This window comes from Nerophis lumbriciformis, linkage group LG01, assembly GCF_033978685.3.
Source record: "Nerophis lumbriciformis linkage group LG01, RoL_Nlum_v2.1, whole genome shotgun sequence".
Lineage (NCBI taxonomy): Eukaryota > Metazoa > Chordata > Actinopteri > Syngnathiformes > Syngnathidae > Nerophis > Nerophis lumbriciformis.
The window spans coordinates 67,977,784-68,002,997 of record NC_084548.2 but is presented as its reverse complement, the minus strand read 5'-3'; the positions used below and the strand labels follow the sequence as shown (position 1 = coordinate 68,002,997).

At 37.6% G+C, this 25,214-nt stretch overlaps 1 protein-coding gene across 1 annotated transcript in view; it reads left to right on the top strand.

Annotated features, from left to right (window-relative positions):
- plagl2 (pleiomorphic adenoma gene-like 2) overlaps positions 1-24,139 on the top strand; it is a 114,823-nt gene extending 90,684 nt beyond the window's left edge. Inside the window, exons 2-4 of the mRNA XM_061924923.1 lie at positions 8,822-8,925; positions 18,507-18,947; positions 22,262-24,139. Of these exons, the coding sequence (XP_061780907.1) occupies positions 18,661-18,947; positions 22,262-23,690 (1,716 nt within the window). The 5' untranslated portion in view covers positions 8,822-8,925; positions 18,507-18,660 and the 3' untranslated portion in view covers positions 23,691-24,139. The remainder of the gene's footprint in view (positions 1-8,821; positions 8,926-18,506; positions 18,948-22,261) is intronic.
- Positions 24,140-25,214: the final 1,075 nt, after the last annotated feature.

The window sequence follows — 25,214 nt, the reverse complement described above, 5'->3', positions numbered from 1 at the left end:
AAACCTTAAAGGCACCGCCTTTGCGTGCCGGCCCAGTCACATAATACCTACGTCTCTTCACACACTCACACAAGTGAATGCAATGCATACTTGGTAAAACAGCCATACAGGTCACACTGAGGGTGGCCGTATAAACAACTTTAACACTGTGACAAATATGCGCCACACTGTGAACCCACACCAAACAAGAGTGACAACACACATTTCGGGAGAACACCCGCACCGTAACACAACATAAACACAACAGAACAAATACCCAGAAGCCCTTGCAGCACTAACTCTTCCGGGACGCTACAATATACACCCCTCGCTACCCCTGCCCACCACAACCTCCTCATGCTCAGGGGGGAGAGCATGTCCTAAATTCCAAGCTGCTGTTTTGAGGCATGTTAAAAAAAATAATGCACTTTGTGACTTCAATAATAATAAATATGGCACTTTTTTTCCATAAGTTGAGTTGATTTATTTTGGAAAACCTTGTTACATTGTTTAATGCATCCAGCGGGGCATCACAACAAAATTAGGCATAATAATGTGTTAATTCCACGACCGTATATATCGGTTGATATCGGAGTCGGTAATTAAGAGTTGGACAATATCGGAAATATCGGATATCGGCAAAAAAAAGCCATTATCGGACATCTCTAATAAGTAGTCTTACTTAACTCAAAACAACAACAGTGCAATACTTTTTCATAACATGGTCACTACTGCCTAGTTTCTCTTGTTATAATCGTATTTTTACTGTTACACTTTTATTCTCATTGTTGCTTTTTATTTTTATTCTTATTGTAATATTTTTCTATTTTGTTTCCATTTATTCCCCCATTATTCACTTTTCAAATTCGATCTCAATTCTGTACACTGCTGCTGGAATTTTTATTTTCCTGAGGGAACTCTCCTGAAGGAATCAATAAAGTACTATCCATCTATCTACCGTATTTTTCGGACTATAAGTCGCAGTTTTTTTCATAGTTTGGCCGGGGGTGCTACTTATACCCAGGAGCGACTTATGTGTGAAATTATTAACCCATTACCGTAAAATATCAAATAATATTATTTATCTCATTCACGTAAGAGACTAGACGTATAAGATTTCATGGGATTTATTGATTAGGAGTGAGAGATTGTTTGGTAAACGTATAGCATGTTCTATATGTTATAGTTATTTGAATGACTCTTACCATAATACGTTACGTTAACATACCAGGCACGTTCTCAGTTGGTTATTTATGCCTCATATAACGTACACTTATTCAGCCTGTTGTTCACTATTCTTTATTTATTTTAAATTGCCCTTCAAATGTCTATTCTTGGTGTTGGCTTTTAGCAAATACATTTCCCCCAAAAATGCGACTTATACTCCAGTGCGGCTTATATATGTTTTTTCCCCTTCTTTATCATGCATATTCGGCCGGTGCGACTTATACTCCAGAGCGACTTATACTCCGAAAAATACGGTATCTTAATGGATAGCCCAGATTCACAAGCATACAAACCAAACAAATACATCCAATTATAATGAAAACAAACAAAAAACACACACACAAAAAAAACAACAAGTAGGCATGTCCGATAATGGCTTTTTGCCGATATCCGATATTGTCCAACTCTTAATTACCGATACCGATACCAACCGATACCGATATATACAGTCGTGGAATTAACACATTATTATGCCTAATTTGGACAATCAGGTATGGTGAAGATAAGGTCCTTTAAAAAAATAAAAAATAAAAATAAAAAAAGATAAATTAATTAAAAACATTTTCTTGATTAAAAAAGAAAGTAAAACAATATAAAAACAGTTCCATAGAAACTAGTAATGAATGAAAATGAGTAAAATGAAGTGTTAAAGGTTAGTACTATTAGTGGACAATCATGTGTGCTTACGGACTGTATCCCTTGCAGACTGTATTGATATATATTGATATATAATGTAGGAACCAGAATATTAATAACACAAAGAAACAAGGTTTTTTGGGTTGGTGGGTAAGTGTATCTTGTAGAGATATGATAAATGCGTTAAAATGTAATATCGGAAATTGTCGGTATCGGTTTTTTATTATCAGTATCGTTTTTTTTGTTTTTGTTTTTTTTAATTAAATCAACATGAAAAAACACAAGATACACTTACAATTAGTGCAAATAGTCACACTCATTCACACAGAAGGGTTGTTTCTTTCTGTTGTTAAAATTCTGGTTCCTACATTATATATCAATATATATCAATACAGTCTGCAAGGGATACAGTCCGTAAGCACACATGATTGTGCGTGCTGCTGGTCCACTAATAGTACTAACCTTTAACAGTTAATTTTGCTCATTTTCATTCATTACTAGTTTCTATGTAACTGTTTTTATATTGTTTTACTTTCTTTTTTATTTAAGAAAATGTTTTTAATTTATTTATCTTTTTTTATTTTATTAATTTCTTTAAAAAAAGGACCTTATCTTCACCATACTTGGTTGTCCAAAAATAGGCATAATAATGTGTTAATTCCACGACTGTATATATCGGTATCGGTTGATATCGGTATCGGTTGATATTGGTATCGGTAATTAAAGAGTTGGACAATATCGGAATATCAGATATCGGCAAAAAGCCATTATCGGACATCCCTAAATTTTACTGATTTTCATTAATTACTAGTTTCTATGTAACTGTTTTTATATTGTTTTACTTCCTTTTTTATTCAAGAAAATGTTTTTAATTTATTTATCTTATTTTATTTTATAATTTTTTTTAAAAAGTACCTTATCTTCACCATACCTGGTTGTCCAAAGTAGGCATAATAATGTCTTAATTCCACAACTGTATATATCGGTATCGGTTGATATCGGCATCGGTTGATATTGGTATCGGTAATTAAAGAGTTGGACAATATCGGAATATCGGATATCGGCAAAAAGCCATTATCGGACATCCCTAAATTTTACTCATTTTCATTAATTACTAGTTTCTATGTAACTGTTTTTATATTGTTTTACTTTCTTTTTTATTCAAGAAAATGTTTTTAATTAATTTATCTTATTTTATTTTATTAATTTCTTAAAAAAAAGGACCTTATCTTCACCATACCTGGTTGTCCAAAAATAGGCATAATAATGTGTTAATTCCACGACTGTATATATCGGTATCGGTTGATACTGGTATCGGTATTTAAAGAGTTGGACAATATCGGAATATCGTATATCGGCAAAAAACCATTATCGGACATCCTTAAATTTTACACATTTGCATTAATTACTAGTTTCTATGTAACTGTTTTTATATTGTTTTACTTTCTTTTTTATTCAAGAAAATGTTTTTAATTTATTTATCTTATTTTATTTTATTAATTTTTTTTTTAAAAGTACCTTATCTTCACCATGCCTGGTTGTCCAAATTAGGCATAATAATGTGTTAATTCCACGACTGTATATATCGGTATCGGTTGATATCGGTATCGGTAATTAAAGAGTTGGACAATATCGGAATATCGTATATCGGCAAAAAGCCATTATCGGACATCCTTAAATTTTACTCATTTGCATTAATTACTAGTTTCTATGTAACTGTTTTTATATTGTTTTACTTTCTTTTTTATTCAAGAATTTTTTTTAAATTTATTTATCTTATTTTATTAATTTTTTTTTAAAAAGTACCTTATCTTCACCATGCCTGGTTGTCCAAATTAGGCATAATAATGTGTTAATTCCACGACTGTATATATCGGCATCGGTAATTAAAGAGTTGGACAATATCGGCAAAAAGCCATTATCGGACATCCCTAGTATCTTGTGTTTTTTATGTTGATTTAATAAAAAAAACAGAAAAAAAAAAGAAAAGAAAAAAACCGATACCGATAATAAAAAAGACGATACCGATAATTTCCGATATTACATTTTAAAGCATTTATCGGCCGATATTATCGGACATCTCTACCAACAAGTGCAAAACTTCATGACGTACAAACCGAACATAAATAAGTAATATACACCTCACGGGATGATACAAAACAAATACAAAACCAGGCAAAAAACAAGTAAAATAATAAATATAAAGCAAAATGTCCACTATATATTTTTTCAATTGGAATATAATTCTACAATCTTTTATCTCATTGTAAAGAGAATTCCATAGTTTAACCCCCACCACTGATATGCACATTTGTTTTAAAGTTGTCCTTGAATACTGATGTTGGAAATGACCTTTTCCCAGAAGTAATGTAAAATTTGCTGGTAATGTCTGTAACTTTACCAGCTCCTGTAGTTTCAATAAACCGGAATTAATAAATAATATGTCAGTGTGTTCTAGATAATCTTCTTTATGAATAATCCTTATAGCTCTTTTCTGTAGTTGATGCAATGCCTTTATGTTACCGGTACTCTTATATGTGTTCCCCCACACTTCCACACAGTAGCTGATATATGGTAGACTGACCATACCTCCTCTTTTCCCCTGACATGTCCTCTTTTGCGGGGCGGAGTTTCTTAAATGCCTCAAATGTCCGGCATTTTGAGTTAGGGTTGCGTGGTATTTTCAATGTGCGTCCAGGGTTAAGAAGGGGTTGAAAACAAAACAAATTGCGAAGGTGTGAACTTTAACACGCAGCAGCATTGGTGAGGGAGGGGCAGAGACAGAGACAGAGAGAGAGTTATGATAAACGCGCATGCGTCGCCAGGCTCTGCTTTTTATCCATAGATTTATCAGATTGAATGTTTTATTATCCATAGCAGTGTTTTTCAACCTTATTTGAGCCAAGGCACATTTTTTGCGTAGAAAAATTGCGGAGGCACACCACCAGCAGAAATCATTAAAAAACTAAACTCAGTTGACAGTAAAAAGTCGTTGTCGCAAGTGTTGTATATGACTTTAAACCATAACCAAGCATGCATCAATATAGCTCTTGTCTCAAAGTAGGTGTACTGTCACCACCTGTCACATCACTCGCCATACTTGCCAACCTTGAGACCTCCGATTTCGGGAGGTGGGGGGTGGGGGTGGCGGGGGGCGTGGTTGGGGGCGTGGTTAAGAGGGGAGGAGTATATTTACAGCTAGAATATATATATATATATATATATATATATATATATATATATATATATATATATATATATATATATATATATATATATATATATATATATATATATATAAAAGAAATACTTGACTACTTGACTTTCAGTGAATTCTAGCTATATATATATATATATATATATATATATATATATATATATAAATAATTATTTACACATATACACACACATAACACTCATCTACTCATTGTTGAGTTAAGGGTTGAATTGTCCATCCTTGTTCTATTCTCTGTCACTATTTTTCTAACCATGCTGAACACCCTCTCTGATGATGCATTCTGCTTCGTCTCCTTGTTGTGTGCGCAGTTGTGCACTGCCCTCTCTAAAAGCCCTAGATGTTAATGTCACATATGCATGTACAGTAGATGGCAGTGTTGTCCTGTTTAAGAGTGTCACAACATTGCTGTTTACGGCAGACAAACTGCTTTACGGTAGACGAAAACGTGACTGCTGTTGTTGTGTGTCGTTGCCGTGCTGGGAGGACGTTAATGAAACTGCCTAACAATAAACCTGGAGGGGGCGTGGCCTCCAGCTCCGCCTGAATTTCGGGAGATTTTCGGGAGAAAATTTGTCCTGGGAGGTTTTCGGGAGAGGCGCTGAATTTCGGGAGTCTCCCGGAAAATCCGGGAGGGTTGGCAAGTATGCATCACGCCCTGACCTATTTGGAGTTTATTGCTGTTTTCCTGTGTGTAGTGTTTTAGTTCTTGTCTTGCGCTCCTATTTTGGTGGCTTTTTCTCTTTTTTTGGGGTATTTTCCAGTAGCAGTTTCATGTCTTCCTTTGAGCGATATTTCCTGTATAAACTTTGTTTCAGCAGTCAAGAATATTTCAGTTGTTTTTATCCTTCTTTGTGGGGACATTGTTGACTGTCATGTACATTGTGGACGCCGTCTTTGCTCCACAGTAAGTCTTTGCTGTCGTCCAGCATTCTGTTTTTGTTTACTTTGTAGCCAGTTCAGTTTTAGTTGCGTTCTGCATAGCCTTCCCTAAGCTTTAATGCCTTTTCTTAGGGACACTCACCTTTTGTTTATTTTTGGTTTAAGCATAGACACCTTTTTACCTGCACACTGCCTCCCGCTGTTTCCGACATCCACAAAGCAATTAGCTACTGGCTGCCACCTACTGATATGGAAGAGTATTACACGGTCACTCTGCCGAGCTCTAGACAGCACCGACACTGAACAACAACACATCATTTGCAGACTATAATTACTGGTTTGCAAAAAATATTTTTAACTCCTATAAAGGTGTGTACAAAATATCATGCTGATTGGACTAAACACCCCAAAGTTACAGTGTGTGTGTTGCAGAGTGCTGAGAAATTTCAAGTCTATCTGACTTATTGGGTTTGATACCCTTTGGTGTGCAGCAATTTTACATAGTACATGCAGCCTGCATACTGTATATATGTTTATGTGTTGTGTATAAAGTGTACTTGAATGCACCATTCCGGCTGGAGTGGAAAGAAAACACACGTTTGTGTGTGCTTATACTACGTGTACGTATACTGTGTGCATTGTATTTATTCAGTACTGTATATGTTTGTGTTTTTGTGTCAAATGTATACATGTATTGTATTTTATTATGGATACTGTGAGTATGTATACACACACACTGTATGTTGGTACACAAAAGTAAAAATGTTAAACGTACGCTAAAATACAACATTAACTGTCACTCACAAACTACTACTACTACTACACAAGTGTACACTCTGTAGACACGTGACTTAGTTGTGTCCGCTCAACCTTGGATTTGAAGGTTGTGTCAGTCAATAACAGAGGTAACAGAGGACACCAGGGGGTGGGGCTAAGGATATGTGTGTGTATATATATGTGTGTGTGTGTGTCATATATATATATATATATATATATATATATATATATATATATACACACAGTATGTATGTATACATATATGTATGTATATATATATATATATGTGTGTGTGTGTATATATATATATATATATATATATATATATATATATATATGACACACACACACATATATATACACACACACAGTATATATACATACCCATATATATATATATATATATATATATATATATATATATATATATATATATACATATACATACATATATATATATATATATATATATATATATATGTCTGTATATATGTAGGTATATATATTATACATTTTTATACATATATATGCACATTGTTTTATATATATATATATATATATATATATGCACATTTATATATATATATATATATATTTATATATACACATATATATATATATATATATATATACACATATGTATATATACACACACACATTTATATATATGTATGTATATATATATATGCACATTGTTATATATATATAAATATATATATATATATATATATATATATATATGCACATTTATATATATATATATATATATACACACATTTATATATATATATATATATACACATATGTATATATATATATATATATATATATGCATATATATATGTGTGTGTATATATGTCTGCTTATATGTAGGTATATATATTATATATTTTTATACATATATATGCACATTGTTTTATATATATATATATATATATATATATGCACATTTATATATATATATATATATATATTTATATATACACATATATATATATATATATATACACATATGTATATATATATACACACATTTATATATATATATGTATGTATATATATACATTTTTATACATATATATATATGCACATTGTTATACATATATATATGCACATTGTTTTATATATATATATATATATATATATATATATATATATATATATATATATATATACACATTTATATATATATATACATATATATACACACATATATATATATATATATATATATATATATATATATATATATATATATATATATATATATGTATATATATATCTATACATACACATTTATATATATATTTTACACTTTTTTTCTAAAGGGTTACAGGACACGCACACACGCGTATATATAAAGACATCTTGAATTATTTATCATTGAGCTCCCTCTAGTGGCATCTTACATTACCTGCAACTTTCTGTCGGACCTTATTTTGAAAATATATTTTTTGTGAATAACTTATGTTTTGAAAATACAGTATTTTTAATGAAGAAATACCGTGGATTTAAATTTTTATTTTGCTCTGTTGCGATTGATACTTTTTTTTTTTAAAGGAGATTATCTTTATATTTGTTTTTTGTTTTTTTTCTTTCTTAAAAAATATATTTTCCTTTACATCTTTGAAATACCTAATATTAAGGGGGGAAGTTACAAATCAAAATATGTTCCTTATTGAAAGTAAATGATAGTATTTTAAACAAGTAGAAGGTACACAATAGTGGACTGTTAGTGTGTTAACATTGACCCATGGAATGTTGACAGTTTATGTGTTTTAATAAACACATCTCCCTATCTGTGTGTGTGTGTGTGTGTGTGTGTGTGTGTGTGTGTGTGTGTGTGTGTGTGTGTGTGTGGCTTTAATGCTAATAAGTTGTTTTTGTGTCTCAGACACTGTGTTCCCAGCAAGCATTTTTGACATACATTATACAGTATAAGTGCGTTTGAGCGACTTATCTTTCAATAGTGAATAGGCTAGATTTTTTTGTCACATACTACAACATTTTTAAAAAAAAGTATATTTGGCATCATCTGAGAGGTTTTTTGCTCAGCTGTCTTTTGTTTGTGTCGGCGTCCCGCAGAAGAGTCAGGATGCAGAAGAATATTTGGTGTCGCTCGCCGCCAAGCGTGGCTGTTGGGACCGGCTGAGGAGGCGACGTAAGAGAAGCGCCAGACAAGCCGGATTGTGAGTATTATTTCATAACTAATATGACGATAAAGCTCAAACTAACCAGTTAAAGTCAGCGCATAACACAAAAACCTTTCTTCCACTCAAGCTTAATGGTTGTGTGAAGCTATTTATTGGCAAACAACTGTTTACTCTTTTTAAGTCAAAATGACAAAAGAAAGTACCCAAATGACCCTGATCAAAAGTTTACATACCCCAGTGACTTTGACCTGATAACATGCACACAAGTTGACACAAACATGCACACAAGTTGACACAAACAGGTTTCAATGGCTAATCAAGGTCCCAATCCTCAAAAGGTCAGTGAGTTTCTGGGCTTCTGACAGACCATTGCATCTTTCATCCAGTGCTGCACAGATGTTTCTGGATTCTGAGTCATGGGGAAGTCAAAATAATTGTCAAAGGATCTGCGAGAAAAGGTAATTGAACTGCATAAAACAGGAAAGGGGTATAAAAAGATATCCAAGGAATTGAGAATGCCAATCAACAGTGTTCAAACGCTGATTAAGAAGTGGAAAATAAGGGATTTTAGGTAGACCAGCAAAGATTTCAGCCACAACTGCCAGGAAAATTGTTCGAGATGCAAAGGGAAATCCACAAATAACTTCAGCTGTTTCAAGATGCACAATAAGGAGGCACTTGAAGACAAATGGGCTGCATGGTCGAGTCGCCAGAAGAAAGCCATTTCTGCGCAAATGTCACAAAGTATCCCCGCTTACATTACGCCAAACAGCACAGAGACAAGCCTCAAAACTTCTGGAACAAAGTAATTTGGAGTGATGGGAAAATTGAACTTTTTGGCCACTCGACCTTGCAGCCCATTTTTCTTCAAGTGCCTCCTTATTATGCATCTTGAAACAGCCGAATGAGACACACTTTGGTTTCTCTTTACACTTGCAAAACTGTGAAAATAGATCAATTAAAAATAATAATAATAATAATGAAATAGAAAAAAATAATTAATTTATAGCAACAAACACTTATTGATTTGTTTATTTGTTGACTAAACCTTTTAAAATAATATTAAAATATTATGAACCATATTTGTATTTTTTTCTTCAATTTTAAAAAGAAATTAACAGGAAAAAAGTTGGCTTTTCACAGTTAGTCGTTTTTTTTTGCAGTGTTTGCTTGTGTGAGCGCTTGAGGAGCATCTTCGCTACACGTCTTAAAGTCAAGAGTGTTGTATTAGGACTTATACAGCTGTAGTCGAGTGAGACACACTTTTGGTTTCTTTTTACACTTGTAAAACTGTCAAGGATGTTCAAAAGTGACTTGAAACATTGCCTTATAAAATAATAATGTAATTATAATGGACACAGCTTGACCCTGGAACGGACTATTTTATTACTGTAAAAATGCACAAATAATCACTTGAAATACCCATAATTTTGACAATATTAAACTATTTGTAAAAACACTTATAAAAACAAGCTTCAAAATAGATCAATTAAAATAAATAATAATAATAAAATAGAAAGAAAAAAATTAATTTATAGCAACAAACACTTATTGATTTGTTTATTTGTTGGCTTTTTATAGTCGTTTTTTTCTTTCGTTTTTGTTTGTGTAAAAATGCACAAATAATCACTTTAAGTACCCATAATTATGACAAGATTAAACTATTTGTAAAAATACATATAAAAACAAGCTTCAAAATAGATCAATTAAAAAAAATTAAAAAAAATATTTTTTTTTACATTTATAGCAACAAACACTTATTGGTTTGTTTATTTGTTGACTAAACCTTTTAAAATAATTATTAAATATTATGAACCATATTTGTATTTTTTTCTTCAATTTTAAAAAGAAATTAACGGGAAAAAAGTTGTCTTTTTATAATTGTTTTTTCTTTCGTGTTTGTGTAAGAATGCACAAATAATCACTTTAAATACCCATAATTATGACAAGATTAAACTATTTGTAAAAATACATATAAAAACAAGCTTCAAAATAGATCAATTAAAAAAAATAAAAAATAAAAAAATTTTTTACATTTATAGCAACAAACACTTATTGGTTTGTTTATTTGTTGACTAAACCTTTTAAAATAATTATAAAATATTATGAACCATATTTGTATTTTTTTCTTCAATTTGAAAAAGAAATTAACGGGAAAAAAGTTGTCTTTTTATAATTGTTTTTTCTTTCGTGTTTGTGTAAGAATGCACAAATAATCACTCCAAATACCCATAATTATGACAAGATTAAACTATTTGTAAAAATACATATTAAAAACAAGCTTCAAAATAGATCAATTAAAAAATAATAATAATAATAAAATAGAATTTTTTTATTATTTTTTTTATACCAACAAAAATTTCTTTATTTGTTGACTAAACCTTTTAAAATAATAATTAAATATTATGAACCATATTTGTTTTTGTTTTTTCAATTTTAAAAAGAAATTAACGGGGAAAAAGTTGGCTTTTTATAGTCGTTTTTTTCTTTTGTGTTTGCTTGTGTAAAAATGCACAAATAATCACTTTAAATACCCATAATTATGACAAGATTAAACTATTTGTAAAAAATACATATAAAAACAAGCTTCAAAAGAGATAAATTAAAAAATAAATAAATAATCAAATAGAAAAATATTGTAATTTATAGCAACAAACACTTATTGATTTGTTTATTTGTTGACTAAACCTTTTAAAATAATTATTAAATATTATGAACCATATTTGTATTTTTTTCTTCAATTTTAAAAAGAAATTAACGGGAAAAAAGTTGTCTTTTTATAATTGTTTTTTCTTTCGTGTTTGTGTAAGAATGCACAAATAATCACTTTAAATACCCATAATTATGACAAGATTAAACTATTTGTAAAAATACATATAAAAACAAGCTTCAAAATAGATCAATTAAAAAAATAAAAAAAAATTTTTTTAAATTTTTTTTTACATTTATAGCAACAAACACTTATTGGTTTGTTTATTTGTTGACTAAACCTTTTAAAATAATTATAAAATATTATGAACCATATTTGTATTTTTTTCTTCAATTTGAAAAAGAAATTAACGGGAAAAAAGTTGTCTTTTTATAATTGTTTTTTCTTTCGTGTTTGTGTAAGAATGCACAAATCACTCCAAATACCCATAATTATGACAAGATTAAACTATTTGTAAAAATACATATTAAAAACAAGCTTCAAAATAGATCAATTAAAAAAATAAAAATAATAATAAAATAGAGAAGAAAAATTTATACCAACAAACACTTATTGATTTGTTTATTTGTTGACTAAACCTTTTAAAATAATAATTAAATATTATGAACCATATTTGTTTTTGTTTTTTCAATTTTAAAAAGAAATTAACGGGGAAAAAGTTGGCTTTTTATAGTCGTTTTTTTCTTTTGTGTTTGCTTGTGTAAAAATGCACAAATAATCACTTTAAATACCCATAATTATGACAAGATTAAACTATTTGTAAAAAATACATATAAAAACAAGCTTCAAAATAGATAAATTAAAAAATAAATAAATAATCAAATAGAAAAATATTTTAATTTATAGCAACAAACACTTATTGATTTGTTTATTTGTTGACTAAACCTTTTAAAATAATAATAAAATATTATGAACCATATTTGTATTTTTTTCTACAATTTTAAAAATAAATTAACTTAGCTTTTTAGTCGTTTTTTCTTTCGTGTTTGTTTGTGTAAAAATGCACAAATAATCACTTTAAATAACCATAATTATGACAAGATTAAACTATTTGTAAAAATACATATAAAAACAAGCTTAAAAATAGATCAATTAAAAAGTAATAATAAAAATAAAATAGAAAAAACATTTTTTATAGCAACAAACACTTATTGATTTGTTTATTTGTTGACTAAACCTTTTAAAATAATAATTAAATATTATGAACCATATTTGTATTTTTTTTTTCAATTTTAAAAAGAAATTAACGGGAAAAAAGTTGGCTTTTTATAGTCGTTTTTTTCTTTCGTGTTTGTGTAAAAATGCACAAATAATCACTCTAAATACCCATAATTATGACAAGATTAAACTATTTGTAAAAATACATATAAAACAAGCTTCAAAATAGATCAATTAAAAAATAAATAAATAATCAAATAGAAAAATATTTTAATTTATAGCAACAAACACTTATTGATTTGTTTATTTGTTGACTAAACCTTTTAAAATAATAATAAAATATTATGAACCATATTTGTATTTTTTTTTTCAATTTTAAAAAGAAATTAACGGGAAAAAAGTTGGCTTTTTATAGTCGTTTTTTTCTTTCGTGTTTGTGTAAAAATGCACAAATAATCACTCTAAATACCCATAATTATGACAAGATTAAACTATTTGTAAAAATACATATAAAAACAAGCTTCAAAATAGATCAATTAAAAAAAAAAAAAAAAAAAATTTTTAATTTTTTTTTACATTTATAGCAACAAACACTTATTGGTTTGTTTATTTGTTGACTAAACCTTTTAAAATAATTATAAAATATTATGAACCATATTTGTATTTTTTTCTTCAATTTGAAAAAGAAATTAACGGGAAAAAAGTTGTCTTTTTATAATTGTTTTTTCTTTCGTGTTTGTGTAAGAATGCACAAATCACTCCAAATACCCATAATTATGACAAGATTAAACTATTTGTAAAAATACATATTAAAAACAAGCTTCAAAATAGATCAATTAAAAAAATAATAATAATAATAAAATAGAAGAAAAAATTTTTATACCAACAAACACTTATTGATTTGTTTATTTGTTGACTAAACCTTTTAAAATAATAATTAAATATTATGAACCATATTTGTTTTTGTTTTTTAAATTTTAAAAAGAAATTAACGGGGAAAAAGTTGGCTTTTTATAGTCGTTTTTTTCTTTTGTGTTTGCTTGTGTAAAAATGCACAAATAATCACTTTAAATACCCATAATTATGACAAGATTAAACTATTTGTAAAAAATACATATAAAAACAAGCTTCAAAATAGATAAATTAAAAAATAAATAAATAATCAAATAGAAAAATATTTTAATTTATAGCAACAAACACTTATTGATTTGTTTATTTGTTGACTAAACCTTTTAAAATAATAATAAAATATTATGAACCATATTTGTTGTTTTTTTTTCAATTTTAAAAAGAAATTAACGGGAAAAAAGTTGGCTTTTTATAGTCGTTTTTTTCTTTTGTGTTTGTGTAAAAATGCACAAATAATCACTCTAAATACCCATAATTATGACAAGATTAAACTATTTGTAAAAATACATATAAAACAAGCTTCAAAATAGATCAATTAAAAAGTAATAATAAAAATAAAATAGAAAAAAACATTTTTTATAGCAACAAACACTTATTGATTTGTTTATTTGTTGACTAAACCTTTTAAAATAATAATTAAATATTATGAACCATATTTGTATTTTTTCTTCAATTTTAAAAATAAATTAACTTAGCTTTTTATAGTCGTTTTTTCTTTCGTGTTTGTTTGTGTAAAAATGCACAAATAATCACTTTAAATACCCATAATTATGACAAGATTAAACTATTTGTAAAAAAAAACACATTTAAAAACAAGCTTCAAAATAGATCAAATGAATTAAAAAATGCTAATAAAATAGTAAACATATTACGTATAAGTCATGGACAGTGTAGTGTCAAAGAATTCCGTTGTTTGGAACAACTGGAACACAAACTGCCCCGCTTCCGCAACCACCTGAGATTCACAACGAGAATGCAGGAGTTGTTCCAACAAGCTCGGGGATCAAAAAACCTAATTCCGACGATGAACGCGGGACGAATTGTAAGAAAAGCACGGAATGCCTTGGTGAGAGAAAGAATACGATGCACGGGGAACAAGATCAACAACGCAAAAGAGCAGTTAACCGAGAAAAGGAGTGGATTCAAACAACGCAACATGTTTCAAAAAAGCTGGCACAAGTGGCAAAAAAGACTGAGAAAGTTGAGGTATTCTCATCCTACACTTATTTGGAACATCCCACAGGTGAACAGGCTGATTGGGAACAGGTGGGTGCCATGATTGGGTATAAAAGCAGCTTCCATGAAATGCTCAGTCATTCACAAACAAGGACGGGGTGAGGGTCACCACTTTGTCAACAAATGCCTTAGCAAATTGTTTAAGAACAACATTTCTTAATGAGCTATTGCAAGGAATTTAGGGATATCACCATCTACGGTCCGTAATATCATCAAAAGGTTCAGAGAATCTGGAGAAATCACTGCACGTAAGCAACAAGGCCCGTGACCTTCGATCCCTCAGGCGGTACTGCATCAGAAACCAACATCAATCTTAAAAGGATATCACCACATGGGCTCAGGAACACTTCAGAAAACCACTGTCAGTAACTACAGTTTGTCGCTTCACCTGTAAGTGCAAGTACTACTATGCAAAACCGAAGCCATTTATCAACAACACCCATAAACGCTTCGCATAATGATTTTTAAATATATTTTTTCTAAAATAGAGTTCAATCATTTTTTAAATGAATAAATGCAAATATATGTAATGTTCCAAAATATACTGCAATTTAATTTAAAATAAATACATGATGATTATTGTTATATACTGTAAATATAAAATTTCATAATGACAATTAATTATATATGCATTTTTTTTGCTGTGGCAGTGGCAAAGCTCCGGGGGTTGACGAGATCCGTCCAGAAATGCTGAAGGCTCTGGGTGTTGAGGGGCTGTCTTGGTTGATACGCTTTTTCAACATTGCGTGGAAGTCTGGGACAGTGAGTGGCAGACTGGGGTGGTGGTTCCCCAGAAGGTCTGTGCTAATTACAGGGGTAACACACTACTCAGCCTTCCTGGGAAAGTTTACGCCAAGGTACTGGAAAGGAGGGTCCGGCCGATAGTCGAACCTCAGATTCAAGAGGAGCAATGTGGATTCCGTCCTGGTCGTGGAACAACTGACCAGCTCTTTACTCTTGCGGGAATCCTGGAGAAGGCCTGGGAGTATGCCTATCCAGTCTACATGTGCTTTGTTGATTTGGAGAAGACATATGACCGAGTCCCCCGGGAGATCCTGTAGGAGGTGCTGAGGGAGTATGGGGTGAAGGGGACCCTGCTGAGGGCCATCCAATCTCTGTACAACCAAAGCGAGAGTTGTGTCCGGGTGCTTGGATGTAAGTCGGATCCGTTTCCAGTGGGGGTTGGTCTCCGCCAGGGCTGCGCTCTGTCACCTATCCTGATTGGGATTTTCATGAACAGGATTTCTAGGCAGAGTCGTGACCATGGCGGAGAGGGTATACGTCTCGGGGGGCTAAAGGTTGCGTCACTGCTGTTTGCAGATGACGTGGTCCTGATGGCACCATCGGTTCGTGACTTTCAGCTCTCACTGGATCGGTTCGCAGCCGAGTGTTCAGCGGCTGGAATGAAGATCAGCATCTCCAAATCTGAGGCCATGGTCCTCAGCAGAAAACCGATGATTTGTACAGTCCAGGTAGAGAGCGAGACTCTGTCCCAGGTGGTAAGTATCTCGGGGTCTTGTTCACGAGTGAGGGAAAGATGGAGAAGGAAATCAGCCGGAGAATCGGAACAGCTGGGGCAGTATTGCAGTCTCTCTGCCGCACCGTTGTGACGAAACGAGAGCTAAACCAGAAGGCAAAGCTTTCGGTCTTTCGAGCTATCTACATTCCTACTCTCACCTATGGTCACGAAGTGTGGGTCATGACCGAAAGAATAAGATCGTGGGTACAAGCGGCCGAAATGAGTTTCCTCAGAAGGGTGGCTGGCATTGCCCTTAGAGATAGGGTGAGAAGTTCAGTCACCCGAGAGAGACTCGGAGTAGAGCCGCTGCTCCTTCGCTTGGAAAGGAGCCGGCTTAGGTGATTCGGTCATCTCGTGCGGATGCCTCACGAGCGTCTCCCTAGGGAGGTCCTCGTTACACGTCCCACTGGGAGGAGACCGCGGGGCAGGCCAAGGACCAGATGGGGGGATTACATCTCCTCTCTGGCCTGGGAACACTTTGGGATTCCCCAGGAGGAAGTTGCTAATGTTGCTCTGGGGAGGGAAGTCTGGGGGTCTCTGCTGGAGCTGTTGCACCGTTGAGACGAAAACGACAGCTAAACCAGAAGGCAAAGCTTTCGGTCCTTCGAGCTATCTACATTCCTACTCTCACCTATGGTCATGAAGTGTGGGTCATGACCGAAAGAATAAGATCGTGGGTACAAGCGGCCGAAATGAGTTTCCTCAGAAGGGTGGCTGGCATCTCCCTTAGAGATAGGTTGAGAAGTTCAGTCACCTGAGAGAGACTCGGAGTAGAGCCGCTGCTCCTTCGCTTGGAAAGGAGCCGGCTTAGGTGGTTCGGTCATTTCGTGCGGATGCCTCACGAGCGTCTCCCTAGGGAGGTCCTCGTTGCACATCCCACAGGGAGGAGACCCCGGGGCAGGCCAAGGACCAGATGGGGGGATTACATCTCCTCTCTGGCCTGGGAACACTTTGGGATTCCCCAGGAGGAAGTTGCTAATGTTGCTCTGGAGAGGGAAGTCTGGGGGTCTCTACTGGAACTGTTGCACCGTTGAGACAAAAACGAGAGCTAAACCAGAAGGCAGAGCTTTCGGTCTTTCGAGCTATCTACATTCCTACTCTCACCTATGGTCATGAAGTGTGGGTCATGACCGAAAGAATAAGATCGTGGGTACAAGCAGCCGAAATTAGTTTCCTCAGAAGGGTGGCTGGCATCTCCCTTAGAGATAGGTTGAGAAGTTCAGTCACCTGAGAGAGACTCGGAGTAGAGCCACTGCTCCTTCGCTTGGAAAGGAGCCGGCTTAGGTGGTTCGGGCATCTCGTGCGGATGCCTCACGAGCGTCTCCCTAGGGAGGTCCTCGTTACACGTCCCACTGGGAGGAGACCCCGCGGCAGGCCAAGGACCAGATGGGGGGATTACATCTCCTCTCTGACCTGGGAACGCTTCGGGATCCCCCAGGAGGAAGTTGCTAATGTTGCTCTGGAGAGGGAAGTCTGGGGGTCTCTACTGGAACTGTTGCACCGTTGAGACAAAAACGAGAGCTAAACCAGAAGGCAGAGCTTTCGGTCTTTCGAGCTATCTACATTCCTACTCTCACCTATGGTCATGAAGTGTGGGTCATGGCCGAAAGAATAAGATCGTGGGTACAAGCGGCCGAAATGAGTTTCCTCAGAAGGGTGGCTGGCATCTCCCTTATAGATAGGGTGAGAAGTTCAGTCACCCGAGAGAGACTCGGAGTAGAGCTGCTGCTCCTTTGCTTGGAAAGGAGCCGGCTTAGGTGATTCGGTCATCTCGTGCGGATGCCTCACGAGCGTCTCCCTAGGGAGGTCCTCGTTGCACGTCCCACTGGGAGGAGACCCCGGGGCAGGCCAAGGACCAGATGGTGGAAATTATATCTCCTCTCTGGCCTGGGAACGCTTTGGGATCCCCCAGGAGGGAGTTGCTAATGTTGCTCTGGAGAGGGAAGTCTGGGGGTCTCTGCTGGAGCTGTTGCATTTGGCGCCACCTGTTGGTTTGCCCATCTAGACCCCGAATATAAGACGCCTTGCTTCTTTTAGCGTGAGTCCAGTAAGGAAAGACAACGTGTACTTTGTGTCCTCCGGCAGATTCTTCATCACCTCCATGTTTCTGCGACATCATCCAAGCCTCCTCTGACCACGCCCGCCAGCTCGCCCTCCGACCGCCCGACGTTGCGCCTGCAAGGCGGGGGAGCCCCCCCCCCCAAGCTGACTTTCATGGCCGCGGCACTCTAAGGCTGCCATGGCAGCTGCTGCCGCCGATGCCTCACAACGTATTACCGCACTGACGCCGGAGGAAGAGGGACGACGGACCGCCACCGCCGCCAAGTTGTTCGGGAGCGCCGGGAGAGAGAGGGACGACGAGGAAGACGAGGGGGCAAGAGGGAAGGAGTGTTTGGTGTGCGGGGCTCTGTTCGCCTCTCAGGAGAAGCTCCGCCTCCACGCCGCGACGCACGCGGGAGAGAAACCTTTTCACTGCTCGCAGCCCCACTGTGCGAAGGCCTTCAGCTCCAAATACAAACTCTTCAGGTACTCCGACTGTCACACTTCTGTTGTACATAACTCAATTTTTTACTTTGATAAGGCTTCGGAGTACATGAGAAAGTGCAAAGCAAAACCGGGTCCTCTTTGACCATATGATCATTTATTAGTGCCTACAGGAATTCGCAATGTTGCCAATTTAAACAAATTCAGACCAATCTCCGCAACTTATGCACAGCATTGCGATTTTGGTCGAAGCCCACATCTTTCCCGCATATCTCGGCCAATCAGTGTCATTTTTGCTCAAACGTGCGCGTCAACTGTCTAATCAGAACTTATGTTTCTTGTGTAGGTGAAGCAGGAACAACATTTTGTAACAATATATGAACTTTTTGTTCATCGTAATACACAATTGTCGTCCTCCCGCATTGCTCAGACCTACTTCCGGTTCCGGTCTATGGCGCTAAGCATTCTGGGTAATGTAGTATATAAACATTTACTTCCTAGTGTACATGTAATTATACATTTATTCAACATGTATTTATCCTCGGATTCAGGAGGAACAGTGTGGTTTTCGTCCTGGTCGTGGAACTGTGGACCAGCTCTATACTCTCGGCAGGGTCCTTGAGGGTGCATGGGAGTTTGCCCAACCAGTCTACATGTGCTTTGTGGACTTGGAGAAGGCATTCGACCGTGTACCCCGAGAAGTCCTGTGGGGAGTGCTCAGAGAGTATGGGGTATCGGACTGTCTTATTGTGGCGGTTCGCTCCCTGTATGATCAGTGTCAGAGCTTGGTCCGCATTGCTGGCAGTAAGTCGGACCCGTTTCCAGTGAGGGTTGGACTCCGCCAAGGCTGCCCTTTGTCACCGATTCTGTTCATAACCTTTATGGACAGAATTTCTAGGCGCAGTCAGGGCGTTGAGGGTATCTGGTTTGGTGGCTGCAGGATTAGGTCTCTGCTTTTTGCAGATGATGTGGTCCTGATGGCTTCATCTGGCCAAGATCTTCAGCTCTCACTGGATCGGTTCGCAGCCGAGTGTGAAGCGACTGGGATGGGAATCAGCACCTCCAAGTCCGAATCCATGGTTCTCGCCCGGAGAAGGGTGGAGTGCCATCTCCGGGTTGGGAGGAGATCTTGCCCCAAGTGGAGGAGTTCAAGTACCTTGGAGTCTTGTTCACGAGTGAGGGAAGAGTGGATCGTGAGATCGACAGGCGGATCGGTGCGGCGTCTTCAGTAATGCGGACGCTGTATCGATCCGTTGTGGTGAAGAAGGATCTGAGCCGGAAGGCAAAGCTCTCGATTTACCGGTCGATCTACGTTCCCATCCTCACCTATGGTCATGAGCTTTGGGTCATGACCGAAAGGACAAGATCACGGGTACAAGCGGCCGAAATGAGTTTCCTCCGCCGGGTGGCGGGGCTCTCCCTTAGAGATAGGGTGAGAAGCTCTGTCATCCGGGGGGAGCTCAAAGTAAAGCCGCTGCTCCTCCACATCGAGAGGAGCCAGATGAGGTGGTTCGGGCATCTGGTCAGGATGCCACCCGAACGCCTCCCTAGGGAGGTGTTTAGGGCACATCCCACCGGTAGGAGGCCACGGGGAAGACCCAGGACACGTTGGGAAGACTATATATCCTGGCTGGCCTGGGAACGCCTCGGGATCCCCCGGGAGGAGCTGGACGAAGTGGCTGGGGAGAGGGAAGTCTGGGCTTCCCTGCTTAGGCTGCTGCCCCCGCGACCCGACCTCGGATAAGCGGAAGAAGATGGATGGATGGATCGATGGTATTTATCCATATTATATGTTATATGCACCTAATTGTTTCCAAATGGTGTTAATAACACGGCAGTAAAGCAGCTGATCAAACAAAACAGAAGTCATCGCCATGGACCCACTAGCTGCGGAAGCCAGCTCTCCAATCAGCTAAACAGACTCAACAAGTCCACGGTGACGTTTTGGTGATTTTACGAAACTGAAACAATTCAAAAAAGAATGCCACTGTAAGTTAATAATACTAACACAGACACTTGTAAACTTGTTCGCTTATTGGCTAATGCTAACGGCACTATTTTCAGTACATAACAATAGCATGTACAAATATGCATGAAAACACTCCTACAGACATCACACATGGGACGGTTTAGCGAGTATGAATAGTTGTAGTTATATTGTAAAACTAACAAACGTTGCTTGGAGTGATACATGAAGAATCCATACAAGTAGAAACGCTACAGATGACTCGAAGACGGAACGGCACTTGTACTTCCGGGTAAAATCAATAAACAGAAGATTGTTTTAGATATATTCGGGTCGGCGCGGCAGGGTTCCTGGTTCGATCCACGGCTTCCGCCATCCTAGTCCTTGGCAAGACACTTCACTCTTGCTCCCGATGGGTCGTGGTTAGGGCCTTGTGTGTGTGAATGTGTGAATTTGGAAATAAGTGTCAAAGCGCTTTGAGTACCATGAAGGTGTAAAAGCGCTATAGAAGTATAACCCATTTACCATTTTGTAAAACTTACAAACGTTGCTTGGAGTGATTGAATGAAGAATCCATACGAGCAGAAACGCTATGGACGGCTAGAAGACGGAACGTCCGGTTGAAAGCTCGGTCTAAACAGAAGGGCACCGCAGCACCTGCAGTGAGTAAACTCATCCAAAAGATTGTTTTTTTCCCTTTAACTATTTCCCTTATGGCCGTCAGCGAAGAAAAATCTATAAATTAGCCGCACCGTTTTATAAGCCGCAGGGTTTTTAGCGTAGGAAAAAAGTTGCGGCTTATAGAGTGGAATTGGCAGTATATTGTAGACCGTATTTTTCGGACTATAAGTCGCAGTTTTTTTTCATAGTTTGGCCGGGGGTGCGACTTATACTCAGGAGCGACTTATGTGTGACATTATTAACACATTACCGTAAAATATCAAATAATATTATTTCGCTCATTCACGTAAGAGACTAGACGGATACGATTTCGTGGGATTTAGCGATCAGGAGTGAGAGATTGTTTGGTAAACGTATAGCATGTTCTATATGAATGACTCTTACCATAATATGTTACGTTAACATACCAGGCACGTTCTCAGTTGGTTATTTATGCCTCATATAACGTACACTTATTCAGCCAGTTGTTCACTATTCTTTATTTATTTTAAATTGCCTTTCAAATGGGTTTTAGCAAATAAATTTCCCCCAAAAATGCGACTTATATATGTTTTTTTCCCCTCTTTATTATGCATTTTCGGCAGGTGCGCCTTATACTCCGGTGCGACTTATACTCCGAAAAAATACGGTATATAGTTCAAGTAACTGCTGTAAGAATATTTGTCCTATTGATTCTCTTCACTAAAAGACATGTGGTCGCCCCCTGCAGGCATATGGCCACGCATTCTCCGCAGAAGACCCACCAGTGCTCGTTTTGTGAGAAGATGTTCCACCGCAAAGACCACCTGAAGAACCACCTGCAGACCCACGACCCCAACAAGGAGGCCTTCAAGTGCGAGGAGTGCGGCAAGCACTACAACACCAAGCTCGGCTACAAGCGCCACGTGGCCATGCACTCGGCCACGGCGGGCGACCTCACCTGCAAGGTGTGCATGCAGCGGTACGAGAGCACGCCCGTCCTGCTGGAGCACCTCAAGAGCCACTCGGGGAAGTCGTCGGGCGGCACCAAGGAGAAGAAGCACCCGTGCGACCACTGCGACCGCCGCTTCTACACGCGGAAGGACGTGCGGCGCCACATGGTGGTGCACACCGGCCGCAAGGACTTCCTCTGCCAGTACTGCGCCCAGCGCTTCGGCAGGAAGGACCACCTGACGCGCCACGTGAAGAAGAGCCACTCGCAGGAGCTGCTGAAGATCAAGACGGAGCCGCCGGACATGCTGGGCCTCCTCACCTCGGGGTCGCCTCCTTGCTCGGTGAAGGAGGAGCTCAGCCCCATGATGTGCAGCATGGCCTCCAACAAGGACCCCATGATGGGCAAGCCCTTCCCGAGCGGGGGCCCCTTCCCCATGGGCGTGTATAACCCCCACCACCTGCAGGCCATGTCCAACTCCGGGGTTGCCCACCCTCACCCTCACCCTCACCCTCACCCACCGCTCATATCCGCGCCCCTCTCGGCGGCCATGAGCTGCCACATGGAACCCACTGGATCCCTGCACCCGCACTCCCACCACCACCACCACCATCACCACCACCACCACCACCACCATTCCCCGCCCCACCAGCAGCAGCAGCACCACCCCCAGCAGGCGCCCAAGTACCAGCTGGGATCTACCTCATACCTGCTGGACAAACCCTTGAAGGTGGAGATGGAGAGCTTCCTCATGGATCTGCAGAGCGGCCTGCCGGGCCCGGGGTCCTCGGCGGAGCCCCACGCTGCTGTTTCCCCGCCGAAGGACGGACTGGGGCCCCCTGCCGGCCTGACGGAAGAACTGTGCGGCGATCCCCTGCTGTCCAAGAGCCCCGCGGTGATCGCCGAGTCTCTGTGTGCTGCTAACGTTGACTTCTCCAGCCTGCTGGGCTTCCTCCCGCTCAACCTGCCCCCCTACAGCGCCCCCATGAGCGCCGGAGGGCTGGTGATGGGCTACACCTCGTCGGCGACTCCCTCCTCCTCGTCCTCGTCTTCCTCGACTCTGCACGCCGCCGAGCCGGCGCCTCTTACCTCTTTGCAACCGCAACCTCAGGAGCAGCAGAGCTCCGGCGGGGGCCTGGGTCTCGGACCCCTGCACCCCCTCCCACCAGTGTTCAGCTCCAGCCTCAGCAGCACCACGCTGCCACGCTTCCACCAGGCCTTCCAGTGAGCGCTTGTTCCCGCGCACGGAAGCTTGTCATTCTTCCTCAAAAGGAAGCTCAAGGCCCGTTTAAGCAAAACGACAAAGAAAATCGCTTTTATTTGGGATTTCCCTCCTTTCCCCCCCCCCGTAGTTATAACCGCATATTAACCCCCTTTTTCGCCATTTATACCCCCTATTTAGTAGTGTATAGCGGGCAGAACCAGTAGGCCAAAAGGCGTGGTTCTGCGTTACTCTCTAAAGCAATATTAGAAGAAAAATATATCAAAGATAAAGTTTAGTGAAGATGATCTGTATTGTTGTGACCTGGATACAAAAAACAAAAAAAAACAACTAGCGTTTGAAGTGGATATTTTCTTGTGTTTCTTTGATGTAATTGTAAGAATCGCGCTCGAACGTCTCGGCCTTGAGACGAAAAAAACTCGAAAGTCCAGGAAAAACGACCTCAAAAAGAAAAAGCCCCCCTTCTGGAAAAAAAAAAGTGCTCTTTTGCGCGGATAGGAAAATTTGGTCGGGAAAAGAAAAGCACGTGGTCATTTTGAAAGTTTGAACGGGATACAAAAAAAAGGAGAAAGAAATGTGAAGTGTTTTTTTTTTTTTTTTTTTTAAATATACTTTTTTTTTTTACTTTTCCTCAAGAGAAGCACTTTTTTTTTTTTTTTTTTTCCCCCTAGCAGAAGGCACTTCATCTTTACTGCTTTTGTTTCCTCGAATTGTGGAGGTTTAGATTCCCCAGAATACACTTTACACTTCCTCGTTACACTTCTTGCTTACTCGCCCTGAAAAGACACGGAATTTAGTAGCGTCGTGAGGGGACAACTGTTAAAATGCTCTTTGGTAAATGTATTTCTGTTTTGTAATGTAATATATGACTTGTTATTTTGAAGGTTGCGCAAGCGGATGTGCTTTTATTGTGTTAAGGAACTCGCGAATGAAAGCGGAAAAGGAAGTTGTTGCTTTGATGATTTAGAAAACTAACAGTTAAAAGGATTCTAGCGCCAGTTGAAAGGGAAACACGGTAAATTGTTGCAGTTGTTTAATTTGTTTTAAATGTATTTTAATGTACCGTTTATCTTGTATGCTTGCTCGTTAGCGCTTACGTTGGTCATTGGGCAGACGGTGAAGAATGCAAAATAAAGTTCAATTCGACCATCAGTTCCAGACCTTAAATTCGACTGAGCCGCTACAGTAAGAACTTGTTTCCCTTTCAACTGGCGCTAGAACCCTTTTAAATGTTTAAGTTTTCTATTTCACCTTTAAATATACGCTTTACCATCGCGTCGTCTTAACCGTGACATTGAAAAGCAACAACTTCCGTTTCCGTTTTCATTCGTGAGCTCCTTAACACAATAAAAGCATATCCGCGTGCGCAACCTTCAAAATAACAGTCATATGTTACATAACGAAACAGAAATACGTTTACTAAACTGCATTAATAGTTGTCCCTTACAAGCATTTTGTACAAAATGCGGATTTTTCGCCAAGTTTTATTTTTATTTTTATTACCAGTGATTAAAATCAACCCTAATTACA